The sequence below is a fragment of the Populus trichocarpa genome, chromosome 2, assembly GCF_000002775.5.
Source record: "Populus trichocarpa isolate Nisqually-1 chromosome 2, P.trichocarpa_v4.1, whole genome shotgun sequence".
Taxonomy (NCBI): domain Eukaryota; kingdom Viridiplantae; phylum Streptophyta; class Magnoliopsida; order Malpighiales; family Salicaceae; genus Populus; species Populus trichocarpa.
Window position 1 is genome coordinate 8,302,768 of NC_037286.2, and position 20,653 is coordinate 8,323,420.

General features: G+C 35.6%; 3 protein-coding genes and 1 long non-coding RNA gene across 11 annotated transcripts in view; 1 reads left to right on the plus strand and 3 right to left on the minus strand.

The window, feature by feature from the left end:
• Positions 1-381: 381 nt before the first annotated feature.
• Positions 382-5,909, minus strand: LOC7467225 (GATA transcription factor 24). 3 transcript variants are annotated; one of them, XM_024595672.2, is made up of 10 exons: positions 5,236-5,908; positions 4,483-4,569; positions 4,265-4,398; positions 3,642-3,752; positions 3,444-3,558; positions 2,390-2,449; positions 1,968-2,033; positions 1,811-1,879; positions 1,402-1,482; positions 382-879 (listed from the first exon to the last, which is right to left on the minus strand). In XM_024595672.2, the coding sequence occupies exons 1-10, from the start codon at positions 5,527-5,529 to the stop codon at positions 799-801; spliced, it is 1,098 nt and encodes a 365-aa protein (XP_024451440.2). In that variant the 5' UTR covers positions 5,530-5,908; the 3' UTR covers positions 382-798. The 3 variants fall into 3 exon arrangements, with proteins under 3 accessions (XP_024451440.2, XP_002302363.3, XP_024451442.1); XM_002302327.4 differs by having other exon boundaries at positions 382-864; positions 5,236-5,905; XM_024595674.2 differs by lacking the exons at positions 382-879; positions 1,402-1,482 and adding an exon at positions 1,489-1,715 and having other exon boundaries at positions 5,236-5,909.
• A 1,166-nt stretch (positions 5,910-7,075) lies between these two features.
• Positions 7,076-8,211, plus strand: LOC112326650 (uncharacterized). Its single transcript, XR_002980541.2, has 2 exons — positions 7,076-7,244; positions 7,356-8,211. It is a non-coding gene; the product is annotated as an uncharacterized LOC112326650 (long non-coding RNA).
• Positions 8,212-8,708: 497 nt separating this feature from the next.
• Positions 8,709-14,043, minus strand: LOC7461845 (GATA transcription factor 25). Of its 2 annotated transcripts, XM_002302328.4 has the most exons (7): positions 13,357-14,040; positions 13,024-13,098; positions 12,808-12,941; positions 11,426-11,533; positions 11,224-11,329; positions 9,194-9,253; positions 8,709-9,055 (listed from the first exon to the last, which is right to left on the minus strand). In XM_002302328.4, the coding sequence occupies exons 1-7, from the start codon at positions 13,636-13,638 to the stop codon at positions 8,948-8,950; spliced, it is 873 nt and encodes a 290-aa protein (XP_002302364.2). In that variant the 5' UTR covers positions 13,639-14,040; the 3' UTR covers positions 8,709-8,947. The 2 variants fall into 2 exon arrangements, with proteins under 2 accessions (XP_002302364.2, XP_024451718.2); XM_024595950.2 differs by lacking the exons at positions 8,709-9,055; positions 9,194-9,253 and adding an exon at positions 9,510-9,925 and having other exon boundaries at positions 13,357-14,043.
• A 2,784-nt stretch (positions 14,044-16,827) lies between these two features.
• The window catches only part of LOC7461846 (BEACH domain-containing protein B), a 31,720-nt gene continuing 27,894 nt past the window's right edge, over positions 16,828-20,653 (minus strand). For 4 of the 5 annotated variants that reach the window (XM_052450838.1, XM_052450837.1, XM_052450840.1 and 1 more), the window contains 3 exons: positions 20,338-20,569; positions 18,526-19,287; positions 16,828-17,344 (listed from right to left, as the gene is read on the minus strand). In XM_052450838.1, coding sequence (XP_052306798.1) covers positions 18,590-19,287; positions 20,338-20,569 — 930 coding nt within the window. In that variant the 3' untranslated portion in view covers positions 16,828-17,344; positions 18,526-18,589. The remainder of the gene's footprint in view (positions 17,345-18,525; positions 19,288-20,337; positions 20,570-20,653) is intronic. The other variant, XM_052450839.1, reaches the window with a different exon arrangement.

The window sequence follows — 20,653 nt, forward strand, 5'->3', positions numbered from 1 at the left end:
CCCCTGCCAATTATAATTAATGTTGACCAATAGCTAGAGTTGAACAAGATAGACCAAAATAAAACGAGAAACTGGAGTTCCATTAATGTTGTTGTTGCTCCCATCAAATAGTTCTCTCTGCATGTTACTACGCGCGCGCGCACTAGGTTTATCAAGCTGTGGTAAGGGGGATTGAAATTATGGATTGATTATTTGATCGATGTCAATCTGCATATTTCAGATCGATTTTGCTTCAAGAAAGCAATTCCACAACACAACACGGTCTGATTCCAAAAGAAAAATTACACGGTCCAGTATAACACTCGCATTAGTATTTCTACCAACTTTGTCGCACGTGTCTGAGGCCTGTTATAATTTGCCATCAAACAAAATACATAAGAATACCAGAAGCATATTTAATTTAGTCTTTTGGGCCATGTTAAAAATGATTTAACAAGTACATTTCAATCTTATAACAGCCTAACAACCTAATCACATAAATACTGGTAAACGCACTCAGGTGTGTCCTAACGAATCATACACACACATGATCTAGCATTAATATCCACAAGAAGCGCTGCCCCGTATCTTGGTGTCGGCTGGAAGTAGCATCACATCTCCTGTCAAGAAATCAAATCTACAGTTGCGAAATGCCTGTTTATGGTTACAACTCTAGTTACAATTCACAATTTACACCCTTCATGACAGATCAGTAAGTTTCCCTCCATGTAGCATCATGGTAAGAGGGATTGAAATGGCACCACCCATCTCCAATCCAAATCTCTCATGCATTAATCGAGAGAAGCAAACTGTCACCTTCTAATCAAAATTAGCAGGAATGTCAAGATCTGTATCTGAAGGATTGGCAAGCTCAACCAGTGGTTCCTGCAAATCCCAAAACTTCATGAAATAATGCGGTGTCACTGGAAAGCCTCATATTTCCCAACATGTCATCCAAAATCATTGGTTAAGTGAATGATACCTTATCATAAACAACGTAAAAGAATTGGACATATTTTAGTGTAAAAATGAAAATAAAAAATAAACCTCTATTAAATTCAATATTTTTTGGACACCTCTTTGTTGTTTAATAGCACATAACCATATTTGTGTGCTCGGAGTTCTTTGTTTTGTGTTTCTGCTCAAGAAACCATTCTTAACTATGCGCAGTTGCACATTAATGCTATACCCATCCCTGGGTTCCTGTATCTTGCCCTTCCAAATTACCCCTCACGTTATAACAGGAACTCTTTCTCAAACATAAGTGACATGCCCAATGAAGACTAATCAATAGAAAATGCACTTTTAGCTCACCAACAAGGAAATCAAGGAGCATAACATATAGGACATGAGCAAACATGGCATCAGCACTTAGCAATCATGTAGTGTTCTCATCAATTGATGTTCATATATATACTATACCTGCTCATCATCATCTCCGGAAGAATGGATAACTCCCATTGGCAAAGTATTTGTAATATCTTCAGTAGCTTCTTGGAAAACCTGCACCAAATGATAGACACATGACCTGTTTGGGTAGGAAAAATAATTCAGAGGACACAACCAAGCGTTGGCAGACATACTGATTTGGGTGTTTGATAAATTTCCAGAAACATATGTACACAGAAAAAAGAACAGAGTAAAAACAAATCATGTCATTGCTTAGCCACAGATGGGGAAAAAAAAAAAACTGCTTCCATCCATTGTAAAATTGCTGAAGCCAGAAAAGGCAGGAACTGCACAGTTTTAATCCAAAATCAGCAATAAATGGTTTTGAACAACCAATAAGTTCATTCACTTGCATATGATAAGGCTGGGATTGGAAGCATACCTCATCTGGATTGATAGAATGGTTGTTGAATCCTTCGCTAACTGCCTTAGAAAGATCTTTAGCAGTTCCCTGCATGCCCCAAAGATCAACTTAGTAAGATGAAACATGCCAGTCCATTTATCAACAACATAATTGCAATGGTAAGGTGAAATTGTACATGCTCATCCTGGTTACCAGAGAATTCCCCTTCAATGATGGAAGGCTTGACTTCGATCAGTGTTTCCTGCAAATCCCATTAACATGAGAGGTTAAACCAGTCAAAACAAGATAGCAAATGTATCAGTGCCATTACCTCTACTATAAATATTCAAATTAGAATTGAGACTAAAATGTAAATTTCACTGCTGGATTCAGAATAAGAACAAAAAAACAAAGCCATTGCATGGAACTATCATGTACATGAAATTAAGATAAAGCAGTGACAGGCTAAAATAGGTAATCCTCATTGGCAAGCTCAAAACCAAGGTTGTAAGAGAGCAACAAGTTTTTAAAGCAACAATTCATAAAAAAACAGAATCAGCTTCACGAACCGAACTACACATTCTGAAAAGAAAAGCAGCTGTTACTCATGGAACATACAGGTTCTATTTGGTCCACTGGAAGATTCCTTCCTCCTTTACTGAGATCCCTCAATGTTCCCTGCACACTCAACAAGGGAAACATAGAACCAAAAAGATTAATAACGTTAGAAACCACAGAGAAGCTCGACCTGAAGCATGTCTGGAAATTATCGCGTAACCAATGATTTCTAATATAAAAAAAAGGTGCAATTTTAATCACAGCCGCACAGGATTGAAAAAAATAAAAAGAAAAGAGAACTATAGGACCATTCACTACCTATGCTCCAAAAACATGGTTAATTTCAAACATTCACGTGGTTTATTGGTTTTGCAGAACTTAATTATATGCGTGCACATAAATTTATCACAATTTTCCCTAAGGGCCCCAACAATTAAGACTTCAAATGTCTAAATCCTAGGAGGGATGGGAAGTGGGGACTAAATTATTAAGACCTCGCTATGTAGTCCAGAGCGCTTGTTCAGCCTTTAAATGAAACAAGAAAAAAATCACATTTCAATCCTTTAATTTTTCATTAGCCATGTAATCAAGGAGTGCAACAGAAGATTGGATAATAAGATTACTCATCAAGTGTTATCCCTGGACCATTATGAGAAATGAGAAGTGGATTGTTCCTCAAATGCAGCATGAGTATCAGTGAGTCAAACAGTCAGTAAGGACATCGAAGTTGTTGCAAACATGTCCAATGACTAAATAAAAGCTTCTTTTTGTGTATTTTCATATAAAAAAGGCAACTAAATGAACACAATTGATATCGGGCAAGTGAAATGATATTAACTGTCTATAGGACTTTTGACCGGTGCACTGAACAGATTTGCATAGTTGAGCACATTAAACAACAGGCAAGAGCAGAGCACAAACTCATTACCTTTCTTGACAAACTTGAAGACATCAGAAACCAAGAGTTAAATATCACCATTTAGAAACACCTATAAACAGATATAACTCCATATGATTGGCAATTGACTGTTTAACTCTATAGCTCCATATGCATGCAAAGCCATCTCCATAACTCCAACAGTTACAGTTAAAATGAAGTTTAAAGCAAACAAACCTTATTTGCCCACATTAGTCCACAAGCATTGCATAAAGTCCTAGGTCCAGCTGGCCCACGACGCATTGCTGGAGTATTATTTTCACTAACACCACAGTGCTTACATCTCCGGACACTACAAAGCATTGCAAGAACACATCATTGTCGTAAATATTTTTAAATGGAGGATCTCCAACCCAGATTATGTTTTTAACTCACACAGTTTCTGAAAGAGGGGTGCCATCCTGAAGGCAACTCTGACCAGAGTCCCAACTTGAATCCCCTGGATTTTCTTTTATGGATGCAAACTGCCCATTCTTGCGGTGCATTCTAGCAGGACAACAAAGAAGAGAGTGAGACATTGCCAGTACCAAAAAACTAGCAATGATATTACCAAACTTAAAGGATGTCTGGAAAGAGGTTTAATTATGTAGATTCACATTGTGACTCATTATTTCCACCCCTCACATTAAAGTACATTTCTTTCTGTGATAAGCATCTCCAACACCATCTGCTTCCTTGTTCCAATAACCACCAAATCATAGATGAGCACTTATAGGAGAGTATTTAAAGAAAATTTCCAGCAATAATTGCTGCACATTCAGCTGTCTCCATCCACTAAACTAAAAAAGGTTTTCACTCTTGGTAGCTCTCACCCAACCAGATATGTAAAAAGGAAATAAACAAATAAAATCATCTTGTTTTATTACAAAGAGAACTTGCTGGTCCTGGCAATCTAGTTTATTATTTTCCATGAACATACGCACTTAACATAATCAGATAGCAGAAGAAACATTTTTAAAAAGGCCAAATTTAAAGTTAAAAGGTTTAATTAGAAGTACCTCTGTGCAACCTCTTTTCGCACAGTGTATCTTATTTTCTTGTCAAAACATCTCTCCTTCCTTTTTTCACGGAACCTAACAAGAGAGGCTATTCTTCGTGAAAGATTTGAGCGCTTTGGGGTGTCACCCACTCCCTAGAGAATATAACAAAGGATGCGTAAAATGTAAGCTCAGGAAGCAATTGCATTGCTCTTGATAACCCAAAAACACAGCATTACCCTATTATTTTGATCATATTGCACTTCAATAGTAGGTACCGCAGTAGGTATATCTCGTCCTCCCAGAAGCAAGAGCACTGCTTGCACCTGACAGTCAAAACCAATAATATCATTCATTTAAAGTAAGCGAACTAGAGAACTATAGGAAGATCTCTGGAAAACTAATGGAAAGATGAAAAGAACAAAACAAATAATTGCATTAATTGTAAGTGTCCAAGTAATTAGGCTAATCCATGCATAGCAAGCAAATATGCATCCAATGTGATTGAAGAAGATGCAATCGATTTCTTCTGCAGTTCCCAAAAAACCACGGAAACAAATATACATAGTTCATGTAGAAGATTTCCTGAAAACCAAAAGCATCTCCATTCACGTATTAATGCGCACAAATTTGGTATTACTAAGAAAGCATCAAAAGTACGATTACTACTTTCCAACATATATGAAGTAAAAAAAGAAGAAAAAAAATTGTAGCACCAAAATAACAGCCTTCACACAAAATTCAAAAGTAAAAAATAAATGAATGTATAGTAACATTCCGTACAATAAATTAACAAATACGTACATAAGCATCGCATTCATACAGAATTCAAAAGTAAAACAGCCTTTACACTAAATTCAAAAGTAGAAAATAAACGAATATATAGTACCAATCCGTACAATAAATTAACAAATACGTGCATAAGCATCATATTCATACAAAATTCCAAAATATTAGAGTTAAAATTATGGAAAACAGAAAAAATGAGAGACCTTTTCAGGGGTAACAGCAGGGAAAACGTAAACTTCTCCTTCAAAAGAGAGAGTGAGTTCACTAGTCCTCGAAGCTATAACCACACCACCACCACCACCACCAGCTCCGTGGTTGTGCTCTGCCACACTCACGCCTGAATTCACTTGCGCTACTGCTGCTTCCTCTTCCATGTCATCCATACCATCACCGTCTTCGTACTCTCCGTCGTCATCGTCCTCGATCTGTATTGGAGCTCGCGTTCTGTGGTCCTTGTACGGACGCGCCTGTAGGGGCTGTGGATTCGCCGCCGCCATATGAAACCCTAACCGTCACCACCGACCGTCGTGGAAATTGGAAACCCTAAGTTAGATCACTCACCAACTACCACCGCGCCTGTTTCATCGAAGAGGACATATTTTCTTTTAACTTAAATAAATAATGATAATGATAAGTTATCTAAATAACTGGAATCGGTGAGCTGCGAGTTATAATTTAACTTGAGGTTAGAAGAGAAGAAGAAGAAGAAGCTTCGAAAATGGAAGATAGAGAGCCCTCAAAAATAGCTAAGATTTGCAGGGTCTGCAGGGGCTCAATTTGGAAATTTCTTTTCATTTTCCCCTTTTTCTCTTGTTTTCTTTCTTTCAATTTCCCCCTTTTTTTATTTTTGTTTTTATTTTTCGGATTGAAAGCGAAGACTTTGTCAACTTGTCGAGAAGGATTTCTATTTGTATTTTAATCGAGGAGTTTTCTGGGATTGCGCGGGAGCATGATGTTAGGATGTGGGGTAATTTTGGGTCCTTGATGCTTGTTTTCTGGTGGGGTCCATAGAGAAGACGGTTCGCCTGGATGGATGATGGGTGATCGAATGATGGGCTGATGTGTTTTCGGATGATGATCCAACGGCTGGTACTAATAGACGAGGGCGTGCGGTGGTGAGAATCAGTAACTATAGTGTTGGCGATTCCAAAGTGGGCCGGGTATCTTGGGAAATTACTAATATGGGATAGTGTGATAAATGTACATAGCTTGCATTTATTTTGGACAAGCAGCGTCTTACAAATTACATTACAGTTACAAAAGAAACTGAATGGTCCGCATATTCCACTGTTATTACATCCACAGGGGACTAGAATAGTTCTCTTGCATTAAGCTGGTTATGCCTTGCAAATATTTGGGTGCTTTTTTGTTTTTGATATTCACAAGGATTTGTTTGGCTGTGGGTTCAGGGGATGTCCTTAACTTCTCTTTCGATCTCCTTTACACGTTGCTCATCGCTGAATTTATAGTGGCGTGCTTGGTGTTTGGTGCTGCGCTGGCATTGAAATCCAGCATGATTGGGGCGTCGCCCTTGCTTGGAATTTCAGCGACCATTACCCATGTATACGCGCCTTACTTCTACGTTACCATTGATTTCAATATCGGGACACGTTGTGCGTTCGATCAGGGGAGAGTGGAGTGGGGTGGAGTGGAGGGTGGTGGGTGGAGTAGGCTCAAAAAGTTTTTTTGAAAAAAATTTAGTTTATTTTTAATTTTAGTTTATTTTAATATATTTTAAAAATTATTTTTAAAAACAACTCTAATTACAATTTCAAATACTATTTTTATTATCTTTATCTCTTTTTGTTTTTGGAGTTCAATTATGACAGTTTTATTTTTATTTTTTAATTGGTGTAGTCATGATTATTTTTTAAAATATTTTAAAAAATTATTTTTATTATCATAATATCAAAATAATAGTAAAATATAAAAAAATTAATTTAAAAAAAAAACTCAAAATTTTTTAAAACAACGGTCACACAGCGTAACAAACACACCCGACCATGTACTGTACTGCACATAGGCGCGTAATGGTTTTTGGGTTGTTGATGATTTCACGTTTGTTTTTGGATTTGGACAGGTGTTTTCTTAAGTGGCTCGTCTCTCCTCTCTGTGTTCCGTTGTAGTTCAGTTGCCATCCAACTAAGTTAAGGTGTCCTGCTCCAGCTCTTTTTAGATTGGCTAACTCCTTTTTTAATGTTCTTTTGCCAAGGTGATCCACTGTTGCTTTTTGTCCCATTATTTCGGGACTTGAGTTTCCCATGCATGTGTCTTTCATCTGGCTTACCTTTTCTCTTCTTTTGCTCTCATTTGTGTCTTTTAGGTGCTTTAGGAGGGGGTTTATAAGCTCTCTATATTTTCTCGTGTGCCATTTGCGGACGTTGCCATTGCTCTGCTTTGTGGGTTTGTAGGTCAGTTTTTGCGTCTCCCTATCATTATACTTGTGCGTTTTTCTGTTTTTTTTTTTGTCCTTGTTTGTTTCCCTTGCTCTGGCTTTTTTTTCTTCTGGTACATTTACGCTACTGTCTCTTTTGACTGTGCTTTTTTTTGTTTGTTTCTTTGAAATTTTATTGCCTGTGTTGTCTTCTGTTGCCTTGTGGTTTGGGCTGCCAGAAACAACAGGGAGAACAGGGGTAGGACTCTTTTTCTTTTCGTTTAGGTTTTGTGAGGCCTGTGTTTTGTTAGCTATGGGTGTTAACCAATAATGTTATGCACATGAGATGTCTGACAGTTTACTCCTTGACTTTCATATGTCCCTTCCATCCTTCCTTTGCTCAGCGCTTGCTGTGGCTTACACATTTGCGTGGCCTATATATCTGTCATCCGCGTTAGACTCTTGCTCTAAGCATGGAATAAGTGCATTGCTTGGAATTGAGTTTATGTGTCCAACATTCTTGAACATGCTGACTATATAAATAATTAGTGTCTGACATGGCTTTTTCAAAATAATTCAAGATGGATTTGGTGCGGTAACATTTTGTGGATTTGTATGATGATGATGAAGATGATTGTTATTGATTGATTTCTGAATTGTGAGTTTTCGTATATGTTTGTTTCATTAGTTATTAAGATCTTGAATGAGCAAGCAAACTGAGTAGTTGATGTATAGCTGGCAAAGTTCAAAGAAGGAATCATATTTGATAAAATTGGGGATTTGTTTCGTTGAATATGAAACTAAATTGTTCCATAAATCTTCTCTGTTAGTTTTTGTGTCGTAGAGAAATCAAGTTCCACCGAGTGGCAGTTTCTGTAAATACACCAACATTTGTATTCAATGGAAATTGGAATCTAACTTCTCGCACCAACGACCTTGCAAGTGTGTCTGTTCACAGACAACATGTTGCCAACCAATCTTTTCCCCGAAGTTAAAAGGAGGGGGGGGGGAATGATGACCTAAGGGGAAGCAACGACCGTTAGCTCATTTCAGACCAAAAATCTCCACGGGCTCTATAGATAAGTTTAGGAAGTTACAAGCATGCGAGGTTGACATGGGAAGTAAATTCAGGCTTCATAACAATTTGGAGCATCCGGAATCTGGGCAAACTTTTTGGCGAGACTGATTAAACTTCATTAATCAAAATCCCCGCTTATTCTTTCCTTATTTCAGAAAATGGTGAAGCCCAGCTAGCATGTGATTCAGTGGAGTTATTGGCATATTAATCAAAGCATTTGGAGCTATATAAAACTACCAACATAGATCATTGAAACTTTTATGTTATACATCAAAGCAGAATCCTCCAGTGGTAAATCTCATGCACTGCTAAAGGTAAGGACAAGATAACTTCATGTATTGATGATGGCACTATAATATCTGTACATTCCACAGGACAAGCAGGAATTAATTGCTATAAAACCTTCAACATGAATTGATGCTGATTACAGTAGCCATTCTTGAAATACAACTCAGAAACTCGGTCAATGATCTGTTATTAAGGCTGTATCACCACCATTGGCGTAAGTAACAGGATTGTTATGTGTATTGATAGCAGGGACAGAGTCCGATTCGTTGGCTTCTGTTTCACCCTAAATAAAAAAGCACGCACAGCATTTACATTGCATGGCGGATTAGCAAGTTGCTTATAGATGGGGGGAAAACACAGAGAGAATTGATGTGATGAGCAGTACCAAAGAACTACAATTTTATGCAGATAAGGAATATACCAGATCAATTGGAGCCACAGAATGCTCCAGGGCTTTCTTGGAGTGATCTCTCAAAGTTCCCTGCAGAGTTTTATTAGTCAAATACGGAATCCAATGTCTATTTTTTAAATAAGGCGGGGGTTGCATAATGTTCTGTTTATTTTGGATTGCATGAAATGAATTTAGCCAAAATTGGACTTTGGAGAGGTGAACATTATTAGAAAAGAACGTTACAACCGAGTCATCTTTCCAATAAATTGTAGCGTGCAGATAGAATTTAAAGCAAAGCAAACAAGAACAGCCTTTTTCTGCACCAAAAGCAGCAGTTATCAGATGGTTAAAAGACAATACAGCACAAACGCAAAATATCATTAAATCAGGAGTCCAATTCCAAAATAACGTATATCCACACAAGGATGCTGATGGGCCACCTCGAAACATTATATGGTATCACTGATGATCTCATCCAGCGATCCATTTCCATAGTCCACTCTATTCTCACCATCCTAACAAAATGTGTCTAAACTCCAAATACCAATACAAATACAGCAAACATTATTTCCAGAATTAATCTTAGCCCTAGACCCTCTTAGTCTTACATGGATGTCTCACTAACCTAGCTTCATGAATTTCAAAAACTTTCCCACAAAAAAGGAAATGGAAATAGAAGAGGGAGAGATCTCAACTAATATGCAAGGTTCCAAGATATGATCCAGCATCACCACCTCCATTATCTAGTACCATGCTTCTTCACTGCAAGGGCTCAAAGTTCTTGAGAAGTCAAAATCAAACTCAGTAAAACTAATTCTTTCTTCAGGTCCCTCAAGATAACAGCAATCCATTTATTTTCCACAAGCAAAATCATGAACCCCCCCCCCCCCCCCCCAACCCCCCTAAAAAAAAGAAAAACATTCACCAATTCACAAAATGGCCACTACCATGAATTAACAGAAACCAGCTAGTGGACATCACCAATTCATAAAATGACGAATACCATGAATTAACAGAAACCAGCTGGTGACCCAGAGTTGATATTACAACTAATTGTATACGTTCTACCCTCCACCTTGCAAATACATTAAAGCATGGCATGGCCTTTAACACATGCTTATTTTAGAGCCTGATATCAGAGGGCTTCTTTGGTTCACTGGATCTTGACTAATGAGCTTGCCAGGCAGTCGCCAAACCATCACCAAGCTAGCATTTGGAAGCTCAATTGAGCTTGATCTCATAAAGTTTTATTTGCTCAACAGTGCCATGCTCAGAGCCTTGGGCAGCCAAAGCTTGCAACCACTGGGCTCCTTTGCATCCTTAGCCCTGCCTACTACATGATCTAATTTTACTTGGTGAATTGTAACATCTAGTTTTTCCTCACAGGTTATTAAATTATTTTGTGATTTGTTTTCTTTTTCAAATTCTTCCTCCACTCATTCCATTAGCATCTCTAAGTCTGTTCCTTTTTCGAGGTCAGCTCTCTCATCATAAAAAAGTGAAAATGAAGACTTGGACTCGGCTACCCACTGCCAATAGGATAGCACCAGAGCTACTGTCATCCTCTTCACCCAATGTACAAAGTTAAAACTATTATTATCTTGACCTTGTTATCAATTCATCATTCATCAAACTGAACACCTTAACATGAATTCTGCATCATATGAAACCAAACATATATGCACAAATATAAAAGTTTGATGACTTGTAGCGATGACAATGTGGCATGGCATATCTAAACTTCCGAACCATAATCAACAGCAACAGGCTACATTTGAAAGGTAGGGCAGAAACAAGCAAATACAATATCCATCAAACAATCACATGCAAATGTGCAAACAGTACGTATGGAACTGAAAGCAAGTGTACTGACTTCCTAACAAGTGGCATATATAACAATAGATACAGGATAATCATTATTTTTTTTAAAAGACCTGGACCTTAACTCAGCACCAAGAATGTATACATGCACTTTTCACAACAGTGATAACAATTTAAAAAGGGACAAGTGATAAAAGCAACAAGGTATCCGTGTTTTATGAAGTGCAATAGATACTCACTCTGTTTGCCCAAAAAAGCCCACAGGCATTGCAAAGAGACCTTGGACCAGATGGACCACGCCGCATCATTGGAGTGGATTTTGAATTAGTGCCACAATGTGTACACCTAGACAAGGGCACAAATGATACAAATATTCAAACAAGTTAACAATAAAACTCCTTTTGGGATATATTTCATTAATTAAGAAATATAGCAACTTACGAGGTTTCATGTTGGCTATCATCTTGTGCTGAATCCTGACCACCATCCCAGCCATATCCTCCCTCAGACTTCTTGGCAGAGGTGAATTGACCCTTATTCCGCTGCATCCTGATGTAGTCATACATATACAATTAAAAAGATTTTCTTTTTGCGAACTAGTCTACATAAACGCATACTACTATCAAACATAACAAGAGTAAACCTCTAAGAGTAGATGTATATAATATGAGAATGTTGTGGTTCTGCAACGGCTATTGCAACTTTTCCTCTCAAGTTTTTTGTTTCCTGATGACAATTCAGGTTTCCTGAATAATTACACTCCCATAAAAGCAACAGTATACCTAACTTCCATGATTTTCTCATTCAAATAGTGCAATGAATGTGGATGGTACTTTCATCTCATATTATGCTTCTCGGCTACAAATTATCATCAATAGGTTTTCAACAAGTAATAGAAGAACTGGGAAGGCTACTGCATGCGCATAAAAAAGTATTTTCATTTCAATTTGTTTTTCTAGATTACAACTAAGGTTACTTGGCTAAGTTTTTAATACTTTTCCAAGATCACTAGTGTATGATTTCATCACTTCAAGAATACATCTTTAAATAAGTTTCTCAGATGTGGTAATTGAGCACGGAATCATAGTTTCAACAGTGTAAACATGTACAAGGAACATGAATTTTTATGATGAATAGCCAAAACATGATTTGTGTGTGCATATATGCCTCCATAAAGGAAAAAGGGAGGAAATCCTTGATGCACGGTTAAGAGCTCCTTTTTTTATTTATTCTGAAATTGCAGAAACAAATCATTTTCAGTCTCCTATTTACTAAAGTATGAATGCTCCGAGAACATCATATGAAGTACAGTTTCTCGGAAAGTTTTAGACCACTGAGCTCATTAGTCTCCCTAGTTTCAACAACTTGCCACAATATGTTTCTACCAGACCAATGACTAAATGCATATGTCCACCATTTGGATCATTGCCGAATATTAGTTAATCTTTATACCTACTATGAATTACCTGAACCTTTCCCTGTTCTAAGTTATTTATATGTTAAAAACCAGTAGATGTGAATTGCTAATGCAATGGAATAAAAATGATGGTTACCAAAGTAGGAAACATAAGTAACGCAACAATAGTATGCTCTATTTGTTTTTAACAAAATTCTCCATCTGTTACTCGTCTGAGAAAACTTAAGCGTGGTATAAGAATATAAAAATGCTTGCAGCCCCTGAAACAAGTTTTTATTTTTTTGAATTTGATTCAAAATGAGAATCAACAAAACAAAAACAATTTGACACTTAGTTAGAACCAGTATTCCTAGCAACTCGTGCAGTAATTTAATCATAAATCCAGAACATACATAAATAGCCAAACCTGAGTGCAACCTCCTGACGGACACCATATCTAACTTTCTTATCAAAGCATCGCTCTTTTCTCTTCTGCCGGAACCTACTTAATGAAGCTGCTCGTTGAGGTTGAGTACACCGCGGTGGGTACTCCCCCACACCCTATATTAAAACATAAAATGCAGAAAAATCAGATCAATTGATACTATATCAACATCTAATATCATCATGATTGAGAAAATACCCTTTGATTTTGAGGAGTCATTTCCAGACCAGGAGTTAATTCACATCCTCCCAGTAATAACAATACAGCTTGAACCTGTAAAGATTACAGAATATACAGTGATATTAACAAATTTCGCAAAAGCAAATAAGTCAAGCCCTAATTGTCCTTTTCTTTTCAATTACAGAGGGATGACGTAGTTCTCGTCACCCTAAACCACAAGATTAAGCCTATTTCGGACTCGTTTGAACAAAAAAAAATCACAAATATGAAAACTCTCAAATCTTTTTCTTGAACAAAATATATATATAAAAGAAAACCCTAAATTGCATAATTCAGGGACATAAACAGTACCTTGTCAGGAGTAACGGAATCGAAAACATAAACTTGTCCACGAAACGTCAGGGTGAGCTGACTCGAACCATCACTAGGCTGAATCCCGAGTTCCGACGAAGCGACACCGGCGGTAACGTAGACGGAATCGGGAGAGACGTCTTCGACAACGACTGCAGGGGTGCCGTCTTCGTAGTGAATGTGATGGTGGTGGTCGATAGGATCGGCTGGGGCACCGTCGTCGTCAACGCCAGGAGAGACGATCTGATTGTGAACGTTCATAGGCTGCGAGGGAGTGTACATTGGCGAATCTCGGGTGGAATTTGAAGCATTACAGATAGGGGAAGAGAATTGGGCAGGCAATTTACGAAACCCTAACCCCAAGTGAGCGAACTGAGTGAAAGAAAAGGAAGAAGAATTCAATCTTTACCGGAGAGAGAATGTGTTTAATAATAAGCTAGAGAGTTAGGGTTTTTGTTTAGGGAACTCTTAGCGCGTTCGGAAAGAGTTGAGAGAGGGAGAGACCGGAGAGTGAAGGGCAACGACGGACGGAACGGTGGGGTGAGTTATGCAAGGAAAGGGGAAGCGCAACTCGATATAGGGAAAAGTGAAAAACGGCTAAAATTGGGCGGAGGCCTTCTATGCCTAATTGGACTGAATGAAGTCTATAGTGAGAAACCCACCGCATGCCTTTATGAATTTGTGATTTGAACTTGGATCATATTCTTTTGCTAACAAAAATAATTAAAATTTAAATTTAAAAAAAAAACCTTAAAAAGAGGTAGCTCTTCTATTACAATTATAGCTTATCTCACTATTTCACCGTGGATTGTTACACTACCATCATGAATTGTACATTAGTCACGGAAAGTTCAATTTAGTTACTGAATTTGATTTCTTTGTTCTTTATAGTTATCAGTGTTGATGTTTTGATTCTAAAACTTTGTTATTGTTTTAAAGAAAATAACATCTGTCATCAAGAATAAAAATAACACCAAATGACCAAACTAACACACACACTTATATATTGTATACACAAACCCAATAAATAACAAACACAAACTCATTTTCTCTATCTCTCTAAGCTTATTGTTAACAAAAATTAAAACATTTAGGGGAAAGGATTGTAGCTTTCTTTATAAAATAATATGGATTGATATAGTGTTAATTTTTTTTTTTTTGTGTTGCTTGAACACATGGTTTTTTTTTCTTTTTGTTTTTTTATTTTTTAATATTAAGACGGTTGAGAATTTAACTTTGTAATTTTATTCTTTTTATTTTGTCTTTTTATGAAGTTAGCATTGTTTACGGGTTTTTCAAGGTAATCTAGATTGTCCCAGTTGCCCTATTCTATGAGTTTGGCGGGGTTTCTTTGTTTTTTTTAATTGAATTTGATTTTTTTATAGTCTATTTTTTTCTCTTATAGTTAAAAAAAATTGTTTCAGAAAAAAAATCATTTTATTAGACTTTATAAAACAACAAAAAATAAAGGATGTGGGAAAATCATTGTTCACCAAATACTCATTACAATATGGATTACAATAGTTTGTAATCCACAGGGTTTTGCTTTCTTTTTTTTCTTTTTGAATTTTTGTTATGATTTTTTTTTAAATTTGTTTTTGTTAATTTTATCTTTTAAAAATGAAATTGTTGAGAATTTAGCTTTGTAATTTTTTTTTATTTTTTTTTTCTTTATATGAGGTTAACATGGTTTATGGGTTTGCCAAGGTAACCTAGGTTTTCCCAGTTTATGAGTTTTGTGGGTTGTCTTTTTTTTAGTTAAACTTGATTTTTTTATAGTCTATTTTTTTATCATATAGTTAAAAGATAGTTTTAGAGAAAAGTCATGTTACAATGAAACCATTATTAACTCGCACACATTGCACTATGAATGACAATAATAATCCCCGATGTTTTTTTTATGATTTTTTTTATTTTTTTTTGTTGATTTTATTTTTTAATATTAGAATGGTTGAGAATTTAACTTCATAATTTGTTTCCTTTTATTTTACCTTTATACAAGTTTACGGGTTTGCTAAGATAACTCAAATTGCCCTAGTTTATGAGTTTGACGTGGTATTCTTTCTTAATTCAACATCACTTTTTTATTATTTATCTTTTTCTTATATAGTTAAAAAAATAGTTTCAGAGAAAAGTTATGTTATCAGATTTTATAAAGTTTATGGACCTATTCGCATGTTTGACTAATTAACCTAGTTTGCGGGTTTAATAAATTTAAAAAATAATGATAAATCGGTAAATAATTAAAAAAATAATTAATATATTTTTATATCATTAAAAGTGTTATAAACATATTTTCTATAAGTGTGGGTCTGAGCTTCTAAGCTCAGCTGTGCGTGGATCTTTTTTTTTTTTAAGACTAGGTGCACAATCTTGGCAATATAGGCAGCCCAAACGCTTAGGCTTGACTCCATTAACCCCCTGACTTTTTTTAAAAAAACTTTCTATAATAATATCCTTTTAAATATAAAATAATTATAGTAATATTTTTTTAAAAAAATAATATGATGATGCTATATTTTTAAAATAAAATTAGATTTTTTTAATAACAATGGTAGCAATTGCTTTATGAATGATTGTATATGAAACTAAAATGCATAAATAAAAAAAAATCATGAGTATTTGATGAGAATTAATTATCTATTTTTGTATTGTGAATTTTTTATAGAATTTTATCAAATTAATTATTCCTTTATCTTCATGTACAATACCATAAAAATTATCAAAACATAATAGTTTTATCTTTTTATTTGATTTTACTTTTCAAATCATTATAAAATAATTATTAGAAAAACTATGCTAGAGAAATATTTTGAAAAGATTCATAAAAAAATGGTTTGATTGACATAATTATTTATTGTCAGTTTCTTGAAGAAGAAAAAACATTTTCATGTCATAGACACATTGTTCCCTACTTTTTTTATGAAAATATTTTATTTTCATGTATCTTGATTAAGTTTTTACATTCTAGAACACCATAGTATAATAAAATCTCTAAAAGGATAAATCATACCTTATTAGATATAATACGGTTCATAATAAGATACACAAACCTTTCATCTTTTTTCTATAATTATGCCCTACAATCACACCACCATGAAACTTCCAGATATGAAACAAATTCAGGCAGAGACTCAATCGCTTGTGTAAGCATATGATTCAGGAAGTTATGCTGTTCAAATAGAAGGATATGTTTAAAAATACAGTTGACACAATGTTTTTAAAAATTTAATTTTTTTAAAATTTATTTTTTATATATTCAAATCATTTTGATATACTATATCAAAAATAATTTTTAAAAAATAAAAAAATATTATTTTAATACATTCTTAAAAAAAATAACACTTTAAACAATAACAACTATCAAATTTCCAAAAACACCCGAGATGTTGAAGACATACTGCAGATATTATTACATTAGAAATTATATTTCAGATGTGCACTCACAGAGACATGCGAACTAGAAAAATCTATCACAACAACTAGAAATGATCCAGCAAGATTATAAGTTGCTTGAGTTGGATCTTTCCCGTAGTTATTTGCATCTCCAATGAACTTTACAAGTGTCTGGTAAAATACAAGCAACAAATTTCACCTCAACAAAACCTATCTGTACAAAGGTCGCGCCGATCTAAAGAAAACGTGCTGAGATACAACTGTTGCTAATACTCGACAACAATTCTATTCAACCCTATTAGAATATAACGAACACATATGTGCAAGCAATCAGATTCTGTCTCGCCTCCTAATACATAAGATGAGACGACTACTCCTGGCAGACAGAATTTGAACAATATGTCAATTTGAATTATTCAAGGTCTGTGTATGTATTAATCCACTTCCTATCTGGTAGCTGCTAACTGCATACATCCTTGCTGTCTTCATGAACAAGAAATGTGATTGAGATCCTGCCCAGATGGAATGTGTCTATTAGTCTTGACATCCATTACAGATGTGAACAAATATCCAGTATCCTAAGCATGTGTTCCTGTTCATTATCAAAAGAAAAATTACATCACAACAGGAAGGAAATAGAAAGAAAAGTAAAAAGAATCTCTCAACATTTATTTTATCTTTGTCAAGCAAAGGTAATTCTAGTTTTTCCATAAAATCCTACTTCATAGGGAAGGAAAAAGTCTTAAAGCCAGAAAACATTTTCTTCTTGGGATGAAAACAAATCATACACTAACAGAAAACATTCCGGAGATCTATGGAAGCAATTTTAACAGAAGAAGCTGCATCCTAATATACCTGCAGTTGTGTTTAAGAGTTGAGAGAGAGGATTCACATAACCAAAGTTTTTATGGGATTTTGCTCTTCGTATGAGTTTCCTTGAGCAAATAATTCACAATGCATTATGCACATACTTGCAAGTGTGTGCGCAAGCAAACATTGCAGGAGAAATTACTTGTAACACTACAAGTGATCAAGAAAAAACAGAGAGATGATGCTATTCAGTAGACAAATACCAGAAACAGATCTGACAAAGGACCACAAACACATACTGCTAAATTTCATTAGTTAAGGCACCATCACTAGCCATGGGCCAGACATTACAAGGAAGATATGCCAGTACAATATCACGCTATTTAGTGGTAAGAGATGAGAAAATTAGAGAAGTGATAATCTAAGAATGAAAAAAAAAAAAAAAAAACAGAAACAGAAGAAAAAAGAAAAACTTCAAGAAACAAGTTTGTTCAGATCATCACATGGGATGAGAATATATTTGGACAAGCAAGATATGCTTTTTAGTGGCAAAATACTAAAATTAGAGAGGAGATGATATAAAAATGCAATAAGCATTTCAAACAAGAACAAAAACAATACAGAAAAACTTCAAGAAACAGCTTTTATTGGGATCATCTCATGGAATGAGAACATATTTGGACATAGAGTTCATTAAATGGACCTGGCCAAAAAGCATATCATGCTGTCTGGTCAGGTACCCATAGAATTCTCCTGTTTCCAACAGGATGTGCATGATCATTTTTTTACTCCTCTAAAGAAAGCACCCTTTAACAGAAACATTTTACCTCAGGATGTTAAGACAAAAACAAATACTCCAAGGATAAGCATCAAGTAAAAACATAGCATAAATTAAGCGTGATGATAGACACATATGAAGTGCAGTCAGCATTCATTAGAAAAGGCACAATGGTAGCAGCATACCCTAAATTAATATCAGCAATCGGCAGAGGCTGTTTAACTGCATCTCTGACCACTGATTATAGATCTATCCTGATACAGAAGATTTAGATTTCATACGAGGAATGCTAGTCTTACGAAGTTGAGGATTTTCTATGGAGTACACAAGAAGGCTTCCATCCTTGGTCCCAGCTATGAAGCATTCCTCCACAGTTACTGTAAGACAAGTTATAATCTTTCCAACTCCATTATACCTTTTGACAATATCAAATGTGTTCATAGAGCGCACAACTATCTGTCCTTGGTCACCTGCACAAACCAAGAACTCACCACATTTGCTAAGTTCAACACAGTTGAGGCGCCCATTAGATTCAGAGGAGGCAAGGTGCTTTCCGTTAATAGAATACAGATGTAAACTGAGATCCTCATCAGCATAAAGGACTACCCGCCCATGCCGAGATGCAACGAGTTTTGACAATGCATTGCCAGATGGATGGCGTAAAGATCTTACATATTTTCCCTCCCTCAAGGTATGGAAAACACAAGTTCCATCCTTTGAACCACTAATAACTAAATCAAGCTCCACACTAGCACATAAACATGTAATTATGTCATCGTGACCACAGAGAATATGAAAGGGAGTTTCAGCAATGACATAATCTTTACGGGCTAGTTCAGTCGGAGTGTTTCGAACTCTCTTTTCAGTAATTCGGGCACGAAGAACCTCCCAAACCATGACTGTGGTGTCGTAACTTCCAGTAGCAAGGAAACAACCATCATCTGTCACTGCAATTTTCATAGATTTAAGAGATATGAGGTGCACTCCAAGAATAATTCAAAATAAACAAATAACTATCAAGAATAAAACATTTTAATAAGCACTATGAAAAAGATATGGCAATATACGATGAATAGAAGATCATGTGATACAATAACAATGCTACATCATGAGATTAAATGATGATGGAAGATTCCACTCCAGAGCAGTCATGACATTATAGAATGAGAACTCACTAGCGTGCTATGACACTTTGGCTGGCCTTTCTACTTGTAGAAGCTTAAAACGCTATCCAAATAAATGTTATCCTTAACAAAATTCAAAACAATGATACTTGCACATTATCCTTTCCCCTCAAATAATTCATGTATCTGTCATTCATATGCTCCATTTCAAGAATGGCTTGCAATTCCCAGAAAGCAAAAGTAATTGGGGTTGAAACTTGGACAAGCACAGGTCCATCCCTACTTTGACTTCGTAATTTAATTTTTAGCACAAGAATAGGTGATGCCAAGGATAGAACTCCCCACCCCTTGGTCCTAGAGATTTAATATCCCATCAAACAACCATTTGACTTCGAAGCTTAATTGCTAGTTGAATGATTTGAAAATTAGACAAAGGGTAACCCACTGCTACCTTATGTTGATTTAATTTAATAATAAGAATTAGGGTGGGTGCCAAGGCTCAAACTCATGACAACTCTGAAGAATCATGCAACCAAAATGCTTAACATAGGATGGTTTTTATTATTTTCTCACAAACCCTAAAGCAGAAGCCCTTTACGCTGAAACTTGGCAAACCACATGCCTATCACAACCCTTTGCTGAATTTTGATTTAATTTGATTTAACTATTATAATAGGGTGTCAATAATCAAACTCCTGAATGGTCATAGAGGCTTTTTCAGGTCAAAGAACCACTCAAACCAAAAGTTTTTGTTATTTGGGACACCAAAAATTGGTTTATGTTATATTCTCTTACAGCAGATCCACATTTTAATGTGATTCTTAAACATATGAACTTATGGGTGGACACAACAGCTTCAATATAAAGAATTACCTGCCACACAGCTGACCACATCTTTATGTTGTCGAGTGCTCTGCACCATTCTTCCATCACTTAAAGAAATGACTTGGAAACTATTTTCCCAATTACCACATGAGATTAAAAAATTCTCGGTTGGTGTTTGCAATATTGCAAAGCATTGTGCTCCTAGTTCAACATTTTCAGCCAAAGGACTGCCAATTTTTCGAGCAGAAAGAACATCATAACCAACTCCAAATAGCGGTTCCTGCAAAAGTTTGAAAACTTGTATTTAATACAAATGGATCCTAAGAAAATTTTATTGTAATATATTTTAAAAATTACGGGGAAC